This window comes from Entelurus aequoreus, linkage group LG22 (genome assembly GCF_033978785.1).
Source record: "Entelurus aequoreus isolate RoL-2023_Sb linkage group LG22, RoL_Eaeq_v1.1, whole genome shotgun sequence".
NCBI classification, from domain to species: domain Eukaryota; kingdom Metazoa; phylum Chordata; class Actinopteri; order Syngnathiformes; family Syngnathidae; genus Entelurus; species Entelurus aequoreus.
Genome location: NC_084752.1, coordinates 41,518,260 through 41,538,835, shown reverse-complemented (window position 1 = coordinate 41,538,835; position 20,576 = coordinate 41,518,260). Strand labels below are relative to the sequence as shown.

General features: G+C 38.9%; 1 protein-coding gene across 1 annotated transcript in view; it reads right to left on the bottom strand.

Annotated features, from left to right (window-relative positions):
- Window positions 1-8,665: 8,665 nt before the first annotated feature.
- The window catches only part of LOC133639743 (bifunctional 3'-phosphoadenosine 5'-phosphosulfate synthase 1-like), a 41,078-nt gene continuing 29,167 nt past the window's right edge, over window positions 8,666-20,576 (bottom strand). The window contains exons 6-7 of the mRNA XM_062033326.1: window positions 16,631-16,832; window positions 8,666-11,751 (exon numbers count right to left, since the gene is read on the bottom strand). Of these exons, the coding sequence (XP_061889310.1) occupies window positions 11,613-11,751; window positions 16,631-16,832 (341 nt within the window). The 3' untranslated portion in view covers window positions 8,666-11,612. The remainder of the gene's footprint in view (window positions 11,752-16,630; window positions 16,833-20,576) is intronic.

Below are 20,576 nucleotides of genomic sequence, written 5' to 3'. Positions count from 1 at the left end.
TTAGTGAGCAACAAGTATGTGCTCCAATCACTACATCACAAAAATATAAGAGTTGTAGAAATGATTGGACACTCAAGACAGCCATGACATGATGTTCTTTACAAGTGTATGTAAACTTTTGACCACCACTGTATGTGTGTACTGTATATAGAGATGTCCGATAATGGCTTGTTGCCGATATCCGATATTCCGATATTGTCCAACTCTTTAATTACCGATACCGATATCAACCGATATATACAGTCGTGGAATTAACACATTATTATGCCTAATTTGGACAACCAGGTATGGTGAAGAAAAGGTCCTTTTTAAAAAAAATAATAAAATAAAATAAGATAAATAAATTAAAAACATTTTCTTGAATAAAAAAGAAAGTAAAACAATATAAAAACAGTTACATAGAAACTAGTAATTAATGAAAATGAGTAAAATGAAGTGTTAAAGGTTAGTACTATTAGTGGAGCAGCAGCACGCACAATCATGTGTGCTTACGGACTGTATCCCTTGCAGACTGTATTGATATATATTGATATATAATGTAGGAAGCAGAATATTAATAACAGAAGGAAACAACCCTTTTGTGTGAATGAGGAGGGAGGTTTTTTGGGTTGGTGCACTAATTGTAAGTGTATCTTGTGTTTTTTATGTGGATTTAATTTTAAAAAAACAAAAAACATACCAATAATAAAAAAACGATACCGATAATTTCCGATATTACATTTTAAAGCATATATCGGCAAGCCGATATTATCGGACATCTCTAACTGTATATGTGCATGTGTTTGTACAGTATATACTGTATGTATGTTTGTACAGTGAATGTGCGTGTAGATGTATGTATATATGTATGTATGAATATACATAAATGCATGGAAAAAGGGGATTAAAACATGAGAAGGAAACATGTCTAATATACAAGTTGCAGTGTAATCAGAATCAAGTTGTATTTTTAAATCTTTTTTGTATTTATTTTTTTTCAGAAAAAATAGTTGCATTTTGAGAAAAAAAAGTATATGTTAGAATAATTATTTTAAGTCTTTCTGCAAGAGTTAACATTTACAACATGGGTGTCAAACTCTGGTGTAATTTAATTTGGCCCTTGAGGCAATATCAAATTAACATTAGAGCTGGCCGGCCGGTATTATACAGCGGCTATAACACTGCATTCACCGATAATACTCATACTTGCCAACCCTCCCGATTTTCAGTGCCCCTCTCGAAAGTCGAGAGGGGCACTGAATATTGGGGGCGTGGCCGTATAAGCAACTTTAACACTGTTACAAATATGCGCCACACTGTGAACCCAATCCAAACAAGAATGACAAACACATTTCGGGAGAACATCCGCACCGTCACACAACATAAACACAACAGAACAAATACCCAGAACCCCTTGCAGCACTAACTCTCCCGGGACGCTACAATATACACCCCCCCGCTACCACCAAAGTTATATAAGCGTTGCTTGTTCCATATTCAGTGTTAAAGCAAATCAGTGTCGCAAACCGAGCAATCATTAACGTTTTATTCATGCACTTTCTCTTGCTACTTCAAGGCTTGAATGTTTGATGCTTTCATTATTATTTTATTTTCTAATTTATTATTAGCCTGTGGAAAAAGTTTATTTTGATATTTACCTCAGAAGGCTGCAAATAGAAAAGAGGCATTCAATTTTTATTAAAATTGTATTTGATATGCCATTGATGTTTTTTAATTATTAGGGCCCGCACGGCCCATGCAAAAGGAATCCCAACGGGAGTCCTTTTACATTGGGACGAAAGGACCTATTGTTATTGTAAGGTTTATTATTATTATTATTTTTATTATTATTATTCCGCAGCCACAAAAAAACTCTAATTTGACCCACTTAACATGCTTCAAAACTCACCAAATTTGACACACACATCAGAACCTGCGAAAATTGCCATCTAATAAAAAACCAAACCCCAAAACTCAAAATTGCGCTCTAGCGCCCCCTAGGAAAAAACAAAAACAAACTGCCTGTAACTCCCACTAGGAAGGTCGTAGAGACATGAAACAAAAACCTCTATGTAGGTCTGACTTAGATCTACATTTCATAATTTGACATCCTCGGGCAAAAACCAACAGGAAGTTGGCAATTTCCCCTTCAAGACAAAAATTTACTAAAAACACAAATGTTTGCCTCTTTGAGCTGTAATTTGACCCCTTAGACAAAACTGCTTGTAACTTCCGGTAGGAACGTCTTAGAGACATGAAACAAAAACCTCTATGTAGGTCTGACTTAGAGCTAGATTTCATACACTGACATCCTTCAGCAAAAATCACCAGGAAGTTGGCAATCACCCCTTCAAAACAGAAGTTTCATAAAAACACTCATTTTTGCCTCTTTTAGCTGTAATTTGACCCCCTTAAAATACTTCAAAACTCACCAAACTTTTCACACACATCAGGACTGGTGGAAATTGCACTCTAATAAAAAAAACGAACCCCAAAACTCTTAATTGCGCTTTTGCGCAATTTTTGAATAAAACAGAGACAAAACCGCTCCTCAGAGGAAAACACAGACAAAACTGCTTGTAACTTCCGGTAGGAACGTCTTAGAGACATGAAACAAAAACCTCTATGTAGGTCTGACTTAGAGCTAGATGACATCCTTCAGCAAAAATCACCAGGAAGTTGGCAATCACCCCTTCAAAACAGAAGTTTCATAAAAACACTCATTTTTGCCTCTTTGAGCTGTAATTTGACCCCCTTAAAATACTTCAAAACGCACCAAACTTTTCACACACATCAGGACTGGTGGAAATTGCGCTCTAATAAAAAAAACGAACCCCCGCAATGTTTGAATAAAACACAGACAAAACTGCTTGTAACTTCCGGTAGAAACGTCTTAGAGACATGAAACAAAAACCTCTATGTAGGTCTGACTTACAGCTAGATGACATCCTTCAGCAAAAATCAACAGGAAGTTGGCAATCACCCCTTCAAAACAGAAGTTTCATAAAAACACTAATTTTTGCCTCCTTGAGCTGTAATTTGACCCCCTTAAAATACTTCAAAACTCACCAAACTTTTCACACACATCAGGACTGGTGGAAATTGCGCTGTAATAAAAAAAACGAACCCCAAAACTCTGCGCAATTTTTGAATAAAACAGAGACAAAACTGCTCCTCAGAGGAAAACACAGACAAAACTGCTTGTAACTTCCGATAGGAACGTCTTAGAGACATGAAACAAAAACCTCTATATAGGTCTGACTTAGAGCTAGATGACATCCTTCAGCAAAAATCACCAGGAAGTTGGCAATCACCCCTTCAAAACAGAAGTTTCATAAAAACACTCATTTTTGCCTCCTTGAGCTGTAATTTGACCCCCTTAAAATACTTCAAAACTCACCAAACTTTTCACACACATCAGGACTGGTGGAAATTGCGCTCTAATAAAAAAAAAACGAACCCCAAAACTCTAAATTGCGCTTTTGCACAATTTTTGAATAAAACACAGACAAAACTGCTTGTAACTTCCGGTAGAAACGTCTTAGAGACATGAAACAAAAACCTCTATGTAGGTCTGACTTAGAGCTAGATTTCATACACTGACATCCTTCAGCAAAAATCAACAGGAAGTTGGCAATCACCCCTTCAAAACAGAAGTTTCATAAAAACACTCATTCTTGCCTCTTTGAGCTGTAATTTGACCCCCTTAAAATACTTCAAAACTCACCAAACTTTTCACACACATCAGGACTGGTGGTAATTGCGCTCTAATAAAAAAAAACGAACCCCAAAACTCTAAATTGCGCTTTTGCGCAATTTTTGAATAAAACAGAGACAAAACTGCTCCTCAGAGGAAAACACAGACAAAACTGCTTGTAACTTCCGGTAGGAACGTCTTAGAGACATGAAACAAAAACCTCTATGTAGGTCTGACTTAGAGCTAGATTTCATACACTGACATCCTTCGGCAAAAATCAACAGGAAGTTGGCAATCACCCCTTCAAAACAGAAGTTTCATAAAAACACTCATTTTTGCCTCTTTGAGCTGTAATTTGACCCCCTTAAGATACTTCAAAACTCACCAAACTTTTTACACACATCAGGACTGGTGGAAATTACTTTTTACACACATTAGGACTGGCGGAAATTGCGACTAGCACCTGCCAAATAGGCGGGCCCGACCAACGCTGCTTGCAGCTTTAATTATTATTATTATTTGAAACTGGATTTTGCATGTCACTATAAAGTTATATAAGCCTTGCTTGTTCAATATTCAATGCAAAACTTGTTTGGGTCCCTATTAAAAGGTTAATTTGTTCAACCCTGGCCCGCGGCTTTGTTCAGTTTTACATTTTGGCCCACTCTGTATTTGAGTTTGACACCCCTGCTCTACAGTATCTAACAAAGGTCCCAGGTGAGAATCTCAGCATTGGTCTATTTGAGCAAGCTACTGCCGAAAGGAATGAGCCTCGATCAATAATTCTTTGTTTTTCCTAAACTCCCTGAGACCAAAAAAGACCATCTGGTCTAGAAAAACACATTCATGGTCAAAGCAGTTCTCCCAAAGGAGGTGATGAATCCAGAGGAGATGACGAGGAGATGGCCCAAAAGAAGGCCTTCAAGTGGAGCCATCGCTTCATAAGAGGAAGTTGTGTGCCCAATTGAAACCATGGCGTGTTTGATTATTATATAAATATTAGTTTTGACTTCACGAGACAGAGTAACACTCCTGTGCATCGATTAGGAATAGCCATAACAGTTTTCATGATGTTTTCACAACAAGAAGGTTCCTCGCTAGGAGTCCGAGTAACAGGTCAGGAGGCCCAAAAACAAGGACAGTTTAATACAGTTGGAGTTGGAAACTGTTTAGATCGGTGGTCCTCAAACTTTTTGACCCGGGGGCCGCATTGGGTCAAAAAAATTTGTCCGGGGGCTAAATACAAACCCCGTTTCCATATGAGTTGGGAAATTGTGTTGGATGTGAATATAAACGGAATACAATGATTTGCAAATCCTTTTCAAGCCATATTCAGTTGAATGCACTACAAAGACAACATATTTCATGTTCAAACTCATAAACTTTATTTTTTTTGTGCAAATAATAATTAACTTAGAATTTCATGGCTGCAACACGTGCCAAAGTAGTTGGGAAAGGGCATGTTCACCACTGTGTTACATGGCCTTTCCTTTTAACAACACTCAGTAAAGGTTTGGGAACTGAGGAGACACATTTTTGAAGCTTCTCAGGTGGAATTCTTTCCCATTCTTGCTTGATGTACAGCTTAAGTTGTTCAACAGTCCGGGGGTCTCCCTTCTGCTATTTTAGGTGCCACACATTTTCAATGTCTGGACTACAGGCAGGCCAGTCTAGTACCCGCACTCTTTTACTATGAAGCCACGTTGATGTAACATGTGGCTTGGCATTGTCTTGCTGAAATAAGCAGGGGCGTCCATGGTAACGTTGCTTGGATGGCAACATATGTTGCTCCAAAACCTGTATGTACCTTTCAGCATTAATGGTGCCTTCACAGATGTGTAAGTTACCCATGTCTTGGGCACTAATACACCCCCATACCATCACACATGCTGCCTTTTACACTTTGCGCCTATAACAATCCGGATGGTTCTTTTCCTCTTTGGTCCGGAGGACACGACGTCCACAGTTTCCAAAAACAATTTGAAATGTGGACTCGTCAGACCACAGAACACTTTTCCACTTTGTATCAGTCCATCTTAGATGAGCTCAGGCCCAGCCAAGCCGACAGCGTTTCTGGGTGTTGTTGATAAACGGTTTTCGCCTTGCATAGGAGAGTTTTAACTTGCACTTACAGATGTAGCGACCAACTGTAGTTACTGACAGTGGGTTTCTGAAGTGTTCCTGAGCCCATGTGGTGATATCCTTTACACACTGATGTGGCTTGTTGATGCAGTACAGCCTGAGGGATGGAAGGTCACGGGCTTAGCTGCTTACGTGCAGTGATTTCTCCACATTCTCTGAACCCTTTGATGATATTACGGAGCGTAGATGGTGAAATCCCTAAATTCCTTGCAATAGCTGCTTGAGAAAGGTTTTTCTTAAACTGTTCAAGAATTTGCTCAGGCATTTGTTGACAAAGTGGTGACCCTCGCCCCATCCTTGTTTGTGAATGACTGAGCATTTCATGGAATCTACTTTTATACCCAACCATGGCACCCACCTGTTCCCAATTAGCCTGCTCACCTGTGGGATGTTCCAAATAAGTGTTTGATGAGCATTCCTCAACTTTATCAGCATTTATTGCCACCTTTCCCAACTTCTTTGTCACGTGTTGCTGCCATCAAATTCTAAAGTTAATGATTATTTGCACAAAAAAAAAAGTTTATGAGTTTGAACATCAAATATGTTGTCTTTGTAGCATATTCAACTGAATATGGCTTGAAAATGATTTGCAAAAGTTGAGTTATGCTAACTCAATGTTGGTTGATTCATAACCCAACTATTGGGTTGAATTGATTTAACACAAAAGCTGAGTTATGCTCACTACAATGTTGGGTTATTCCAAACAATTTAGCGCTCCTTGACCCAATAGTTGTTTAAAAATTATACATTTAAATATACTCAAAAGCAAGATATGAGGGACATTTTATTTATTTTTTTACAAGAATTGCCGTGTATGGTCATAGTAGTTCTATACAGCGTGCTGTAATATTGTCATGTACATAAGATGTGTGATTGTAAATAATGTAATTGAGATCAATACTTAAAAAAAATCCCATCAAGAAAAAAGTACCTTTTTAATAAAATAATAATAATGGATTAGATTGTATATCACGCTTTTCTATTGTTAGACACTCAAAGTGCTCACAGAGAAGTGGGAAGCCATCATTCATTCACACCTGGTGGTGGTAAGCTACATTTGTAGCCACAGCTGCCTGAGGTACAGGGCCGGCCCGTGGCATAGGCCGTATAGGCAAATGCTAAGGGCGCCGTCCATCAGGGGGCGCCGCGCCAGTGCCACAAATGTTGGAGAGAAAAAAAAAAAAAAAAAGTTGGTACTATTATTTCTAAATACAAAAAATAATCCCACGTTAATTAAAATGCAAAATAAAGCCTATTTAATAGAAATATTATTTGTTACAACATTACGCCTCCCCTCCCCCGGCACGGTGCGCCCCCTCCCTTCCCGTATCATGACTCTTTTTGGACGTCACCGCATCAAAAAATCAACACAAGATGTCAAAACGGCCAAAACTGTCAGGTGCCCAGGGAAGAAAAAAGAGAAAAGAAGAGGAGAAACGAGAAAAAGACAGAGGTAGCAGGTAGGTAACGTTAGCCTACATGAAATTATTTGTCTGTTACAGAATGTGATAGTAACCTGGCTTTTTAGCATTAAGCTAATGTAACATGATTCGGCAATTGCTAATCAATAAATAGCTAGTTCTGTTTTAACGTCGGGTTAATATTGTGGAGGGGGCTAAATTGTTATGGAAAATAATAATGTAACGTTAGGTAATTACAGTACTCCCACCTTACATTCCTCAGGGACATTTGTATTAGATCTTTTAAGCAGGTGTTTTTTGTTTACATTGTTATTGCCTTCTGGTTAGCTAATGTTTGCCCTGCAGGTAATAGTCACTTTTCCACCCCTTTATATATTAGGTATAGTTGTAAGCCTAGTTGTTAAAGTGCACATCATTAATGTTAATTAAGCAATATCACATGAGAGGGAATGCTGTTTTTTAATTTGAGCATTGCTGTGATTCGGTTAAAGATAATCATAACATAACATTCTCATATAATATGTTAATTTGCTTTCTTTAAGTAAAAAAAAAAAGGTCAAAGACAAAGCTATTCGGTTTCTTGTGAGTATATACACTTCACTGCCGGTGTGGGCTTAGTTCCAATAAAATGCCCCTAATTTTTGTATTTTTTTTTTCTTGTTTTTGAACACTGACTTTTTGCAGTGCAGGGCGAGGAAAAACTCAACCCAATGGGCTACAATGAGATGATACAATGAAATAATAATTAATGGACAATTATCCATTTTCATTAGATTTGAAGCTTGGATGAGGTGGAGTATTCAAGGATGGGGGGAGGTGGGGTAACTCCTTCACGGCGTCACCGCATCTGGGCACCAGCTGCGGGTCACCATGAGCACATGAAAAGTGATTGGGGTCAGTGTGGGCGGAGTCTAAAGCACAGCTGAGGAGTGACAGCACTGTGGGAGGAGGAAGAGGAGGGGGAAGAATAGGAGTTGGAGTAAAAGCAGGACAAGTAGGTTGAGGAAGAGTTGGAGGAGAAGGAGGAGGAGGAGCAGTATTTCCAGGAGGTGGAAGGAGTTGGAATGTTGAAAAATTAAAAGCTTTATATAAGTGTTATAATGAAGGCAACATGTGATGTGTCTAATAGCTATATTAGCCTACTATCAAAATGACTTTAAAAGTCTTATATAAGTGTTATAATGAAGACAACACATGATGTAAGTGTCTATATTAGCTATATTAGCCTACTATCAAAATGACTTTAAAAGTCTTATATAAGTGTTATAATGAAGACAACACATGATGTAAGTGTCTATATCAGCTATGTTAGCCTACTATCAAAATGACTTTAAAAGTCTTATATAAGTGTTATAATGAAGGCAACACATGATGTAAGTGTCTATATTAGCTACATTAGCCTACTGTCAAAGGCTGACACAAATCTTCGTTGACAGAAATGTTGTATTTAAATTTTTATTCTACACATTTTTGCAACATTGGAAATCATTAGTAAAATGGAGGCTTCTCCCAGGATGAGAACTTCTGGAAACTACCGGCTCAAAATGGCCAAAGGTGTAGACGTGTGTGTCCAAGTTAAAGGAAACTGCAGGCTGTCTCCTCCTAATATATTTATTACAATCTTTGCAAACTGGGTAATGTTTGCTGTGGTCTGGAACAACATGGCACACACACAACTATGAGAAAAGTGTCATGGGACATGCAAATATAAATTAAAAATACATTAAGGAAATTAAATGAGCTCATATATACCTACAAATGACAAACTTTAATGATCCACAAGGGACATTGTTCCACACAGTAGCTCAGTTACAAAGGATGGAAAGTGTAAGGATGGAAAGGACAATGCAGGTATAAAATAGACTAAAAATGTACTGTAATACCAATGTAAAATATAACATGTAATATTTACATAATATATGTACAGTATATGATATATATTGATATATTATATCATATATACAATATATAACAATTAGCATGTTCAATATTACAGTATATGTAACATAAAATAGAGAGTAGATCCAGCAGAAAATAGACATTATAAACAAAGAGAGGTTTGCTAACATAGAGCGTGTCAGGTAATAGACAGATATTGTTGTGACACCTGTCTCTATATATGCGTCGGACACGCCTTCCTACTTCCCTTTTGTCCACGATAACGGGAGAGGGGCTCGACGATGGCAGACATATATTGTACAACTATTGTATTCTCTGTATTATCAGTAAAGTGGAGCTGAGCAGCAACCCGTAATGTCGGTCGTGTTCCGTTCAATTCCACACAACGCAGAGGGAGAAACCACCGGTTACATATCTACATACAGCTAGCCTAAATAGCATGTTAGCATCGATTAGCTTGCAGTCATGCAGTGACCAAATATGCCTGAGAAGCACTCCAGCAAATCAGTCAAAATCAACAAAGCTCACCTGCTGTGCATTCACGCACAGTAAAAAATGTTTGGTGAACGAAATGAGACAAAGAAAGAGTGGCATGAAACACGTCGTCCCGCTGAAATTAGTAGGACAAAACTGCTTGCCAAATAGTGGAGCATGTATAACATAAACAGTGGGATTTCTGACAATTAGAAGGTTTGTGTCATGTTTGTTCTCCTACAACAAAAATATGTATTTTTTTCTTCATCTTTTTCCATTTTCACACATCTCTGAAAGCGGTCCAGGGAGCCACTATTTTGACTGGGGGGGCCAAAATTAGAGAAAGATATGTGTCTGGGGGCCGGTATTTCTATTTTTAGGAACACTAATACAAAACCTCACAATAAAGTTTGATTGAATGCTAAAAACGTTTTGACAGACCGCCTTAAAAAAACGGAATGGAATTTTACATTTTTTCTATGAAGGATAAAACACTGAATATTGACAACATATGAACGTCACACCCCGTCTCGATCGACATATTTTACAATCAAGCAAAAACGCGACAAACAGCGAAATATGAACGCAAAGTGTAAAAATACAATATACAATCTGATATATCACTAAGCTTTAGAACTTTGTTGTGAAAATCTCCTTCCACGTCTGTCCCTGACACCCACATTTCAGGCTGACACTGTGGAAACGCTCCCCACCCCCACTCGTCGGAGCTGCCGTGACTTAGATTACCATAGTAACTAACTAGATTACCATAGTAACTAGTATATCATGCAAAAGTGCAGATTCCAAGCATTGAAAGACTTAGTATAGTTGAAGACTTCCGGTCATTTAAAAACATGACTGCACATCATAATGGCAGCTACACTTTACATCTTGAAGATCTAAAAAAAAGTATTTGGGAATGTCTGGCGGTCCAGATTGAAGTACTTAACGGGCCGCATGTGGCCCCGGGGCCTTAATTTGCCCAGGTCTGCACTAGGGCGGCGCTAAAGAGCCGCTAGTTACTGACCCCCGGTGTAGGAGGATGTCAGAACCTAAAGGAGCTTCTTAAACATACATGTGCAAGTGCCACTTACCTAAAAACCCCGTTTCCATGTAGTTGGGAAGGGGCATGTTCACCACTGTGTTACATGGCCTTTCCTTTTAACAACACTCAGTAAACGTTTGGGAACTGAGGAGACACATTTTTCTGGACTCGTCAAGACCACAGAACACTTTTCCACTTTGTATCAGTCCATCTTAGATGAGCTCGGGCCCGGCGAAGCCGACGGCGTTTCTGGGTGTTGTTGATAAACGGTTTTCGCCTTGCATGGGAGAGTTTTAACTTGCACTTACAGATGTAGCGACCAACTGCCGTTACTGACAGTGGGTTTCTGAAGTGTTCCTGAGCCCATGTGGTGATATCCTTTACACACTGATGTGGCTTGTTGATGCAGTACAGCCTGAGGGATGGAAGGTCACGGGCTTAGCTGCTTACCTGCAGTGATTTCTCCACATTCTCTGAACCCTTTGATGATATTACGGAGCGTAGATGGTAAAATCCCTAAATTCCTTGCAATAGCTGGTTGATAAAGGGTTTTCTTAAACTGTTCAACAACTTGCTCAGGCATTTGTTGACAAAGTGGTGACCCTCGCCCCATTAATGGTTTGTGAATGACTGAGCATTTCCCTGACCTCAACCCTACCAAGTCTTCAGTACCTCTATCCTAAGGTCAAATGAAGTACATACAGTATGTGTGACACTTTACAGTACAGTATGTGTGACACTTTACAGTACAGTATGTGTGACACTTTACAGTACAGTATGTGTGACACTTTACAGTACAGTATGTGTGACACTTTACAGTACAGTATGTGTGACACTTTACAGTACAGTATGTGTGACACTTTACAGTACAGTATGTGTGACAACTTCCACCTGTTTAAAGATCAATAGACCCCAGTGTCCTCGGCTTTCAGCTCCGTTGTCCTGACTGGAACCTTTAGGCCTTCTCCAGAGACTTGTAGTAGTCCTTTAACACGGCCCACGCCTTTGGAGCCATGAAACCGTCGGGCGGGTTGCCCCCCTCGCGGGCCAACTTGCGCATGCGTGTGCCAGAGATGAAGTCGTAATCTTGATGGCTGCGTTCAAAACATAAATCACCACGGTCAGTTTTGGTTTCACTTCAGGCATCTTCAGGCATTTTGTCCCGGGGAAAAAGTCGGTTGAATCAAATTTTAGGGTTTCCCTGGCAATTTACTCATCCCCCATAACCCTGGACTCCCTGACTTTATTTTTCTATATACAGCCAACAATAATAGAAATCATGAAGGATACATTTCTTATAGAAGAGGTCTCTTAAGCCTTATTTCCTGATTTTATTTACATGACTGCATTTCTGTCCTGACATGGTCACTAGTTTAAATTACACACGGCAAGAGGAGCGATGGCATTGATGTAGGGGTGTAACGGTACACAAAAATGTCGGTTCGGTACATACCACGGTTTAGAGGTCACGGTTCGGTTCATTTTCGGTACAGTAAGAAAACAACAAAATATACATTTTTGGGTTATTTATTTACCAAATTTGCAAAATCCTCCACCAAAAATATTTTTCTTAGTGTAATATTTGATGTGAAGTAATGGGAACCTTGGATAGGTCAATAATTCATAATAACATTGATTTTGATTCAATATTATGTTTTGAGCAATGACAGTTTGAAAGAAAAAAAAACAGCTTTGTTTTATTAGTCAACATTGCAACTATTTTTCGGACTATAAGTCACTCCGGAGTATAATGTAGCCCGGGAGAGTTAGGGCTGCTTGGGATTCTGGGTATTTGTTCTGTTGTGTTACGGTGCAGATGTTCTCCTGAAATGTGTTTGTCATTGTTGTTTGGTGTGGGTTCACAGTGTGACGCATATTAGTAAGAGTGTTAAAGTTGTTTTATACCTGTATGGCTGTTGACCAAGTATGCCTTGTTGTCGCTCACGTGTGCAAGCAGAAGCTGCATACAACATCAATCAATGTCAATCAATGTTTATTTATATAGCCCTAAATCACAAGTGTCTCAAAGGGCTGTACAAGCCACAACGACATCCTCGGTACAGAGCCCACATACGGGCAAGGAAAAACTCACCCCAGTGGGACGTCGGTGAATGACTATGAGAAACCTTGGAGAGGACCGCATATGTGGGTAACCCCCCCCCCCTCTAGGGGGGTGGCTGAGCTGGCACGCTGTTTGAACATGCTGTAGATGGCGTTAAATGCTGTGCCATCACGGCACGCCCTTCTTATTGTTATATGCGTGAAAAACAGTAGACGTTCGAGGGAATAGTTGCCCTAATATTCGGAAGTCTCCCGGAAAAAATCGGTAGGGTTGGCAAGTATGACGCTGTTAAGCGGCATTCATATAAAAATAACGTCTCGCGGGCCGCGTGTCTGGTTTATAATAGCACAAAGCAAAAAAAAAACTTTGTATGCAGTGTTATTTCATTTTAAATTTCAAAAGAGTTTTGTGGCTCCCATTGTTTGTTTTCTTTAATTTGTGAAACTGGTCAAAATGGCTCTTTGAGTGGTAAAGGTTGCCGACCCCTGGTATAGCATATAGCAGTTAGCATCCCATGACCCACAATGCACTCCTGCCATGACCCTCCCCCCGCCGAATTCTTATTGGTTGACGTGTGAGTGACAATCGCTGCCATTTGCTTTGTCTCTTACGCGAATGAGATAAATAATAATATTTGATATTTTACGGTAATGTGTTAATAATTTCACACATGAGTCGCTCCTGAGTATAAGTCGCACCCCCGGCCATACTATGAAAAAAACTGCGACTTATAGTCCGAAAAATACGGTACATTTAGCCTTTAAGCTTTTTCATTTCACTTTTGTTATGTTTTTGTTTATTTGAATTGTTTTGTTTATAAATCTATGGATAAAAAGCAGAGCCTGGCGACGCATGCGCGTTTATCATAACTCTCTCTCTCTCTCTGTCTCTGCCCCTCCCTCACCAATGCTGCTGTTTTTTTTGTTTTCAACCCCTTCTTAACCCTGAACGTACATTGAAAATACACGCAACCCTAACTCAAAATGCCGGACATTTGAGGCATTTAAGAAACTCCGCCCTGACAGCTCCGCAAAAGAGGACATGTCCGGTGAAAAGAGGACGTATGGTCAGTCTATCCTAGCCCGTTAGCTGCTAGCATGCCGTGTGTTGTGCCTCGGTGTGCATTGTTTACACAACGTGCGTTACGCTACTTAATATGTCCGTGGAAACTCATTCAGTACACGTCCGAACCGAACCGGAACCCCCGTACCGAAACGGTTCAATAGAAATACACGTACCGTTACACCCCTAGTACTGAAGCTTATTCTTGTCACATGACAGCCCTACTGTACGACTGGCCGCTCTGAAGAAACATTATGTGATGCCGGTAAAGCACAGCTCGGTGTGAACTAGCTCTGGACACGTTGTTTGAAGTACATTTGTATTCCAATTAGAAGCAGATTTTTGCTTTGTTGAAGACTGACCGTCCCAGACTGAACATGTTCTCAGCAGACAGAGTTATGTACTGAATGTTCCTGATTAAAAGCTTGTGGTCATTATCAACATTCCCCCGAGCAGCGAGCAGCGTTTCAGCAGTTACGTCTCATTTAGAGGAGAAACATTGCTCGCATGAACATTGTTGGTAATCATTCGCTAGTTTGAAACGTTCTGGGGATTAGGCGCAACTTTGTTACTGTTTGTGACTTTATGATCTCCACAGGCAGTTAGGGGTGGAACGGTACACTAACATTTTGGTTCGGTACGTACCTCGGTTTAGAGGTCACGGTTCGGTTCATTTTCGGTACGGTAAGAAAACAACAAAATATACATTTTTTGGTCATTTATTTACCAAATTTGTAAACAATGGCTTCATCCTTTTAACTATAATAATTCTGCCCACGTTAATCAACATTAAACTGCCTCAAGTTGTTGCTCAGATGAAATAAAATGACAAAACTTTTCTTCTACATATAAAAAGTGCAACAAACAGTTTCAAGTCAACTCATCATGCTTAATTTATTACAGCATTTGGGAAGCCTGTAGTTGATTTTTATTATGTAAATGTTATATTTGTATCAACAGGCTGATAGCAGGGACCCTGCCATTCAAAACTAGGCTGCTGCATTACTAATGATTCATGTAACTATAGCTGAAAAAATAGTACAATAGCAATAGGAGAGACTATTCATCCCTGAACACCATGGAGTTCATGTAGGCTTCATGATGCACTTACATTATTATATCAACTATCAGAGACAGAAACTCTTCATTTAACATAATGTCCTTTTTTGCTGCTTCAACACAGCTCAATCAACACAGAAAAAGGAAAGTGAAATAACAGACAGACAGGGCTTTGCTGTCCGTAACACACACACACACACCGCAAAATGAGCTAACGTTACGCTAAAAGCTAATTAGCCTTCACCTCAAGCCAGGACTGCGAGCGAGCTGAGCTGTCTTTTATATTTCTAGAAGGTCAACGGGCTCATAGTGATGTTACTAGTAGTTGACTGGGAGGTGTTTATTATCATTTGGGGAGAGTCCGCAGCCTGATGCTTACCTGCTAAACCAGGGGTCACCAACGCGGTGCCCGCGGGCACCAGGTAGCCCGTAAGGACCAGATGAGTAGCCCGCTGGCCTGTTCTAAAAATAGCTCAAATAGCAGCACTTACCAGTGAGCTGCCTCTATTTTTTAAATTTTATTTATTTACTAGCAAGCTGGTCTCGCTTTGCCCGACATTTTTAATTCTAAGAGAGACAAAACTCAAATAGAATTTGAAAATCCAAGAAAATATTTTAAAGACTTGGTCTTCACTTGTTTGAATAAATTCATTTACTTTGCTTCTTATAACTTTCAGAAAGACAATTTTAGAGAAAAAAATACAACCTTAAAAATGATTTTAGGATTTTTAAACACATATACCTTTTTACCTTCCTCTTCTTTCCTGACAATTTAAATCAATGTTCAAGTAATTATTTTTTTTTTATTGTAAAGAATAATAAATACATTTTAATTTAATTCTTCATTTTAGCTTCTGTATTTTCGACGAAGAATATTTGTGAAATATTTCTTCAAACCTATTATGATTAAAATTCAAAAAAATTATTCTGGCAAATCTAGAAAATCTGTAGAATCAAATTTAAATCTTATTTCAAAGTCTTCTGAATTTCTTTTAAAATTTTTGTTCTGGAAAATCTAGAAGAAATAATGATTTGTCTTTGTTAGAAATATAGCTTGGTCCAATTTGTTATATATTCTAACAAAGTGTAAATTGGATTTTAACCTATTTAAAACATGTCATAATAATTCTAAAATTAATCTTGATCAAGAAAAATTACTAATAATGTTCCATAAATTCTTTTTTTTAAGTTTTTCTCTTCTTTTTTTCGGTTGAATTTTGAATTTTAAAGAGTCGAAATCGAAGATAAACTATGTCTCAAAAATAAATTGTCATTTTTTTCGTGTTTTCTCCTCTTTTAAACCGTTCAATTAAGTGTAAATATCATTAATTCTTAATAATAACATAGAGTTAAAGGTAAATTGAGCAAATTGGCTATTTCTGGCAATTTATATAAGTGTGTATCAAACTGGTAGCCCTTCGCATTAATCAGTACCCAAGAAGTAGCTCTTGGTTTCAAAATGGTTGGTGACCCCTGTGCTAAACGCTAAGCACTGACTACATGCGCTCTGAATACGCACTGCTGATTGGCTGTTACCGCTCTGTTTGTAGCCAATCAGATGGTTGTGTGGGTGGGACAATGCTGGGTGCTGTGTAGAGGACTTACAGAAACAGAGGCAGAAGGAAGCAGAGGCGGCTACTTAATATGTCCGTGTGGAAACTCTTTCGGTACACCACCGAACCGAACCCCCCGTACCGAAACGGTTCAATACAAATACACGTACCGTTACACCCCTAGTTTGATAGAATGACAGATAAAGTAAAAGGAGGGAAATATAGTACTGTGCTTACTTTTTGGGCTCGTAGAAGTCCATGGCTTTTTTGAGCTTGTTGTAAGCGGCGACTTTGAAAGGCAGAATCTCCAAAGTGATTAGGCCGGGAGCCATGGTGAGGACCTTGGCACCGTGGGTGGGCTCGTACAGGTCCTTTCCTGTGTCGGGGTGGGGCATGCCGGCCCACAATGTAGAAGTTGGCGCCGGCCACCATCCGAGCCCTGCAGTGCCACTGAGTTCTTAATTATATGATGATTATATGATTGATTATACAATTGATTATATGATGATTATATGAGGCATGACTTTGGATGGTCGTTGAGGGGCAGATCAGGCTCTGTAAAATCATTTTTTTACATTTTTAACTTTTTTTTACTGTCTAATAATAACAATAATAATAATAATAGATTTTATTTGTTAAAAAGTACTTTACATTGAGTAAACAACATCAAAGTGCTACAGTGTATAAAAAAAAGTTTTTTTTTAAAAATAATAAAAATAAATAAAAATTAAAGCTGCAAGCAGCGTTGGTTGGGTCCGCATTTTGGCGGGTGCTAGTCCGAATTAAATCGCAATTTCCACCAGTCCTGATGTGTGTAAAAAGTTTGGTGATTTTTGAAGTATTTTAAGGCGGTCAAATTACAGCTCAAAGAGGCAAAAATGAGTGTTTTTATGAAACTTTTGTTTTGAAGGGGTGATTGCCAACTTCCTGTTGATTTTTGCTGAAGGATGTCAGTGTATGAAATCTAGCTCAAAGTCAGACCTACATAGAAGTTTTTGTTTCATGTCTGTAGGATATTCGTACTGGGAGTTAGAGGAAGTGTTGTCTGTGGTTTTTTCCTAGGTGTTGCGGCAGCGGAGCAGCATCAGCGCAGCGGGTCTTTGAAGGCTCGTAACATCAAAACGGTAGCACATTCCAAAACGCCGTCAACTTTTAATCAGAAGGGTTCAATCTCTCTCCTGTAGTAGTTTGAAGCCGAAACGACAAACGCGCTCAGAGGAGATAGTTTGGTGACCGGTTTTAACAAAAATTTTGTTTTGAAGGAGGGATTGCAAACTTCCTGTTGATTTTTGCTGAAGAATGTCAATCTATGAAATGTAGGTCTAGGTGAGACCTACATAGAGGTATTTGTTTCATGTCTCTAAGACGTTCCTACCGGAAGTTACAAGCAGTTTTGTCTGAGTTTTCCTCTGAGGAGCAGTTTTGTCTCTGTTTTATAGAGCGCAATTTTGAGTTTTGGGGTTCGGTTTTTTTTTAAGTCGCAATTTCCACCAGTCCCGATGTGTGTGAAAAGTTTGGTGAGTTTTGAAGTATTTTAAGGGGGTCAAATTACAGCTCAAAGACGCAAAAATGAGTGTTTTTAGTCATTTTTTGTCTTGAAGGGGAAATTGCCAACTTCCTGTTGGTTTTTGCCCGAGGATGGGAAATTATTAAATGTAGGTCTAAGTCAAACCTACATAGAGGTTTTTGTTTCATGTCTCTACGACCTTCCTAGTGGGAGTTACAGGCAGTTTGTTTTTGTTTTTTTGCTAGGGGGCGCTAGAGCGCAATTTTGATTTTTGGGGTTTGGTTTTTTTATTAGATGGCAATTTTCGCAGGTCCTGATGTGTGTGTCAAATTTGGTGAGTTTTGAAGCATGTTAAGTGGGTCAAATTGCAGCTCGAAGAGGCGGCGGAAGAATAAAGAATAATAATAATAATAAAACCTTACAATTTCAATAGTGTCCTTTCGTCCCATTGCAAAAGGACTCCCTTTGGGATTCCTTTGACAATGGTCCTGTGCGGACCCTAATAAAAACTAGAACAGACAAATAGCTAAAACTAGTATGCATATATCTAAATAAAAAAAGGCTTTTTTTAAAAAGAAGGGTTTTTAAGCCTTTTTTAAAAGCATCCACAGTCTGTGGTGCCCTCAGGTGGTCAGGGAGAGCATTCCACAGGCTGGGAGCGGCGGAGCAGAAAGCCCGGTCTCCCATTGTTCGTAGCTTTGTCCTCGGAGGTTGGCGAAAATGTAATATCGGAAATTATCTGTATCGGTTTCAAAAAGTAAAATGTATGACTTTTTAAAAGGCCGCTGTGTACACGGACGTAGGGAGAAGTACAGAGCGCCACTAAGTCTTAAAGGCAGTGCCTTTGCGTGCCGGCCCAGTCACATAATACCTTCTAGGGAATTAGAATTGTCCCACAAGACTGTCGAATGGGAGATTTTGTTTCTATTTTAATTTATTTTATATAGCAGAAGTTGCTTTGTGGGTCACGCCAAAGAAATGTGACACTGTTGACTGCTGCCTGCCTTTAATCGCCGACTTGTGAGATTTCACCACGCTGGTGCCCGTTGAGCGAAGTTTGGAGGTCTTTTTGCAGTCGGCCTCCCTGTGTTTACTAGTGAAGGGCTTGAACCACTAATGAGGGCTAAGAAACCCAAAAAAGTCATGATAACCTCCCACATCCTAAAAGACATTATAAAGACCATTTCCATCAAAGACAAAATAAAAAAATTGTAATATAACGCTTTTGTTTTTGTTCTATTTGCTTTTGTTTTCCCTTGCACATGTTTCGTTTGTTTATTCTTTCCTTATGCTCGTTTTCTTTCAATTTTCTATTACCGTTATAGAGAAAAAACATTTTCTATGTGCATATTTTGAAAACAATCTATGGATACATTTTTACTTGGGTGTTCTAATGGTTTGCATTTTATGTGTCATATTCAGTGTTGGGTTAGTTACTGAAAACCAGTAACTAGTTACAATTACTAGTTACTTTATTTCAAAAGTAAGTCAGTTACTAACTCAGTTACTTACACCAAAAAGTAATGCGTTACTGTGAAAAGTAACTATTTAGTTACTTATTTTTCCCCCCCTTTTTTTAAGGCTCCCATTAATGCCCTTTTAGCCTTCATTTCAGTCCTGTTATTGCACTGGACAATAATACAATGTGTTGATCAACTTCACATGCATTTGCATCACTGAACTCAGAAAGCAATGTGCTCTACATACAACACACAAACAATGTGGTCTACATACAACACACAAACAATGTGGTCTACATACAACACACAAACAATGTGCTCTACATACAACACACAAACAATGTGCTCTACATACAACACACAAACAATGTGGTCTACATACAACACAAACAATGTGCTCTACATACAACACACAAACAATGTGGTCTACCTACAACACACAAACAATGTGGTCTACATACAACACACAAACAATGTGGTCTACATACAACACACAAACAATGTGCTCTACATACAACACACAAACAATGTGGTCTACATACAACACACAAACAATGTGGTCTACATACAACACACAAACAATGTGCTCTACATACAACACACAAACAATGTGCTCTACATACAACACACAAACAATGTGCTCTACATACAACACACAAACAATGTGGTCTACATACAACACACAAACAATGTGCTCTACATACAACACACAAACAATGTGGTCTACATACAACACACAAACAATGTGCTCTACATACAACACACAAACAATGGGGTCTACATACAACACACAAACAATGTGGTCTACATACAACACACAAACAATGTGCTCTACATACAACACACAAACAATGGGGTCTACATACAACACACAAACAATGGGGTCTACATACAACACACAAACAATGTGCTCTACATACAACACACAAACAATGTGCTCTACATACAACACACAAACAATGTGCTCTACATACAACACACAAACAATGGGGTCTACATACAACACACAAACAATGGGGTCTACATACAACACACAAACAATGTGCTCTACATACAACACACAAACAATGTGCTCTACATACAACACACAAACAATGTGGTCTACATACAACACACAAACAATGGGGTCTACATACAACACACAAACAATGTGCTCTACATACAACACACAAACAATGTGCTCTACATACAACACACACAGACAAAGATATGTTAC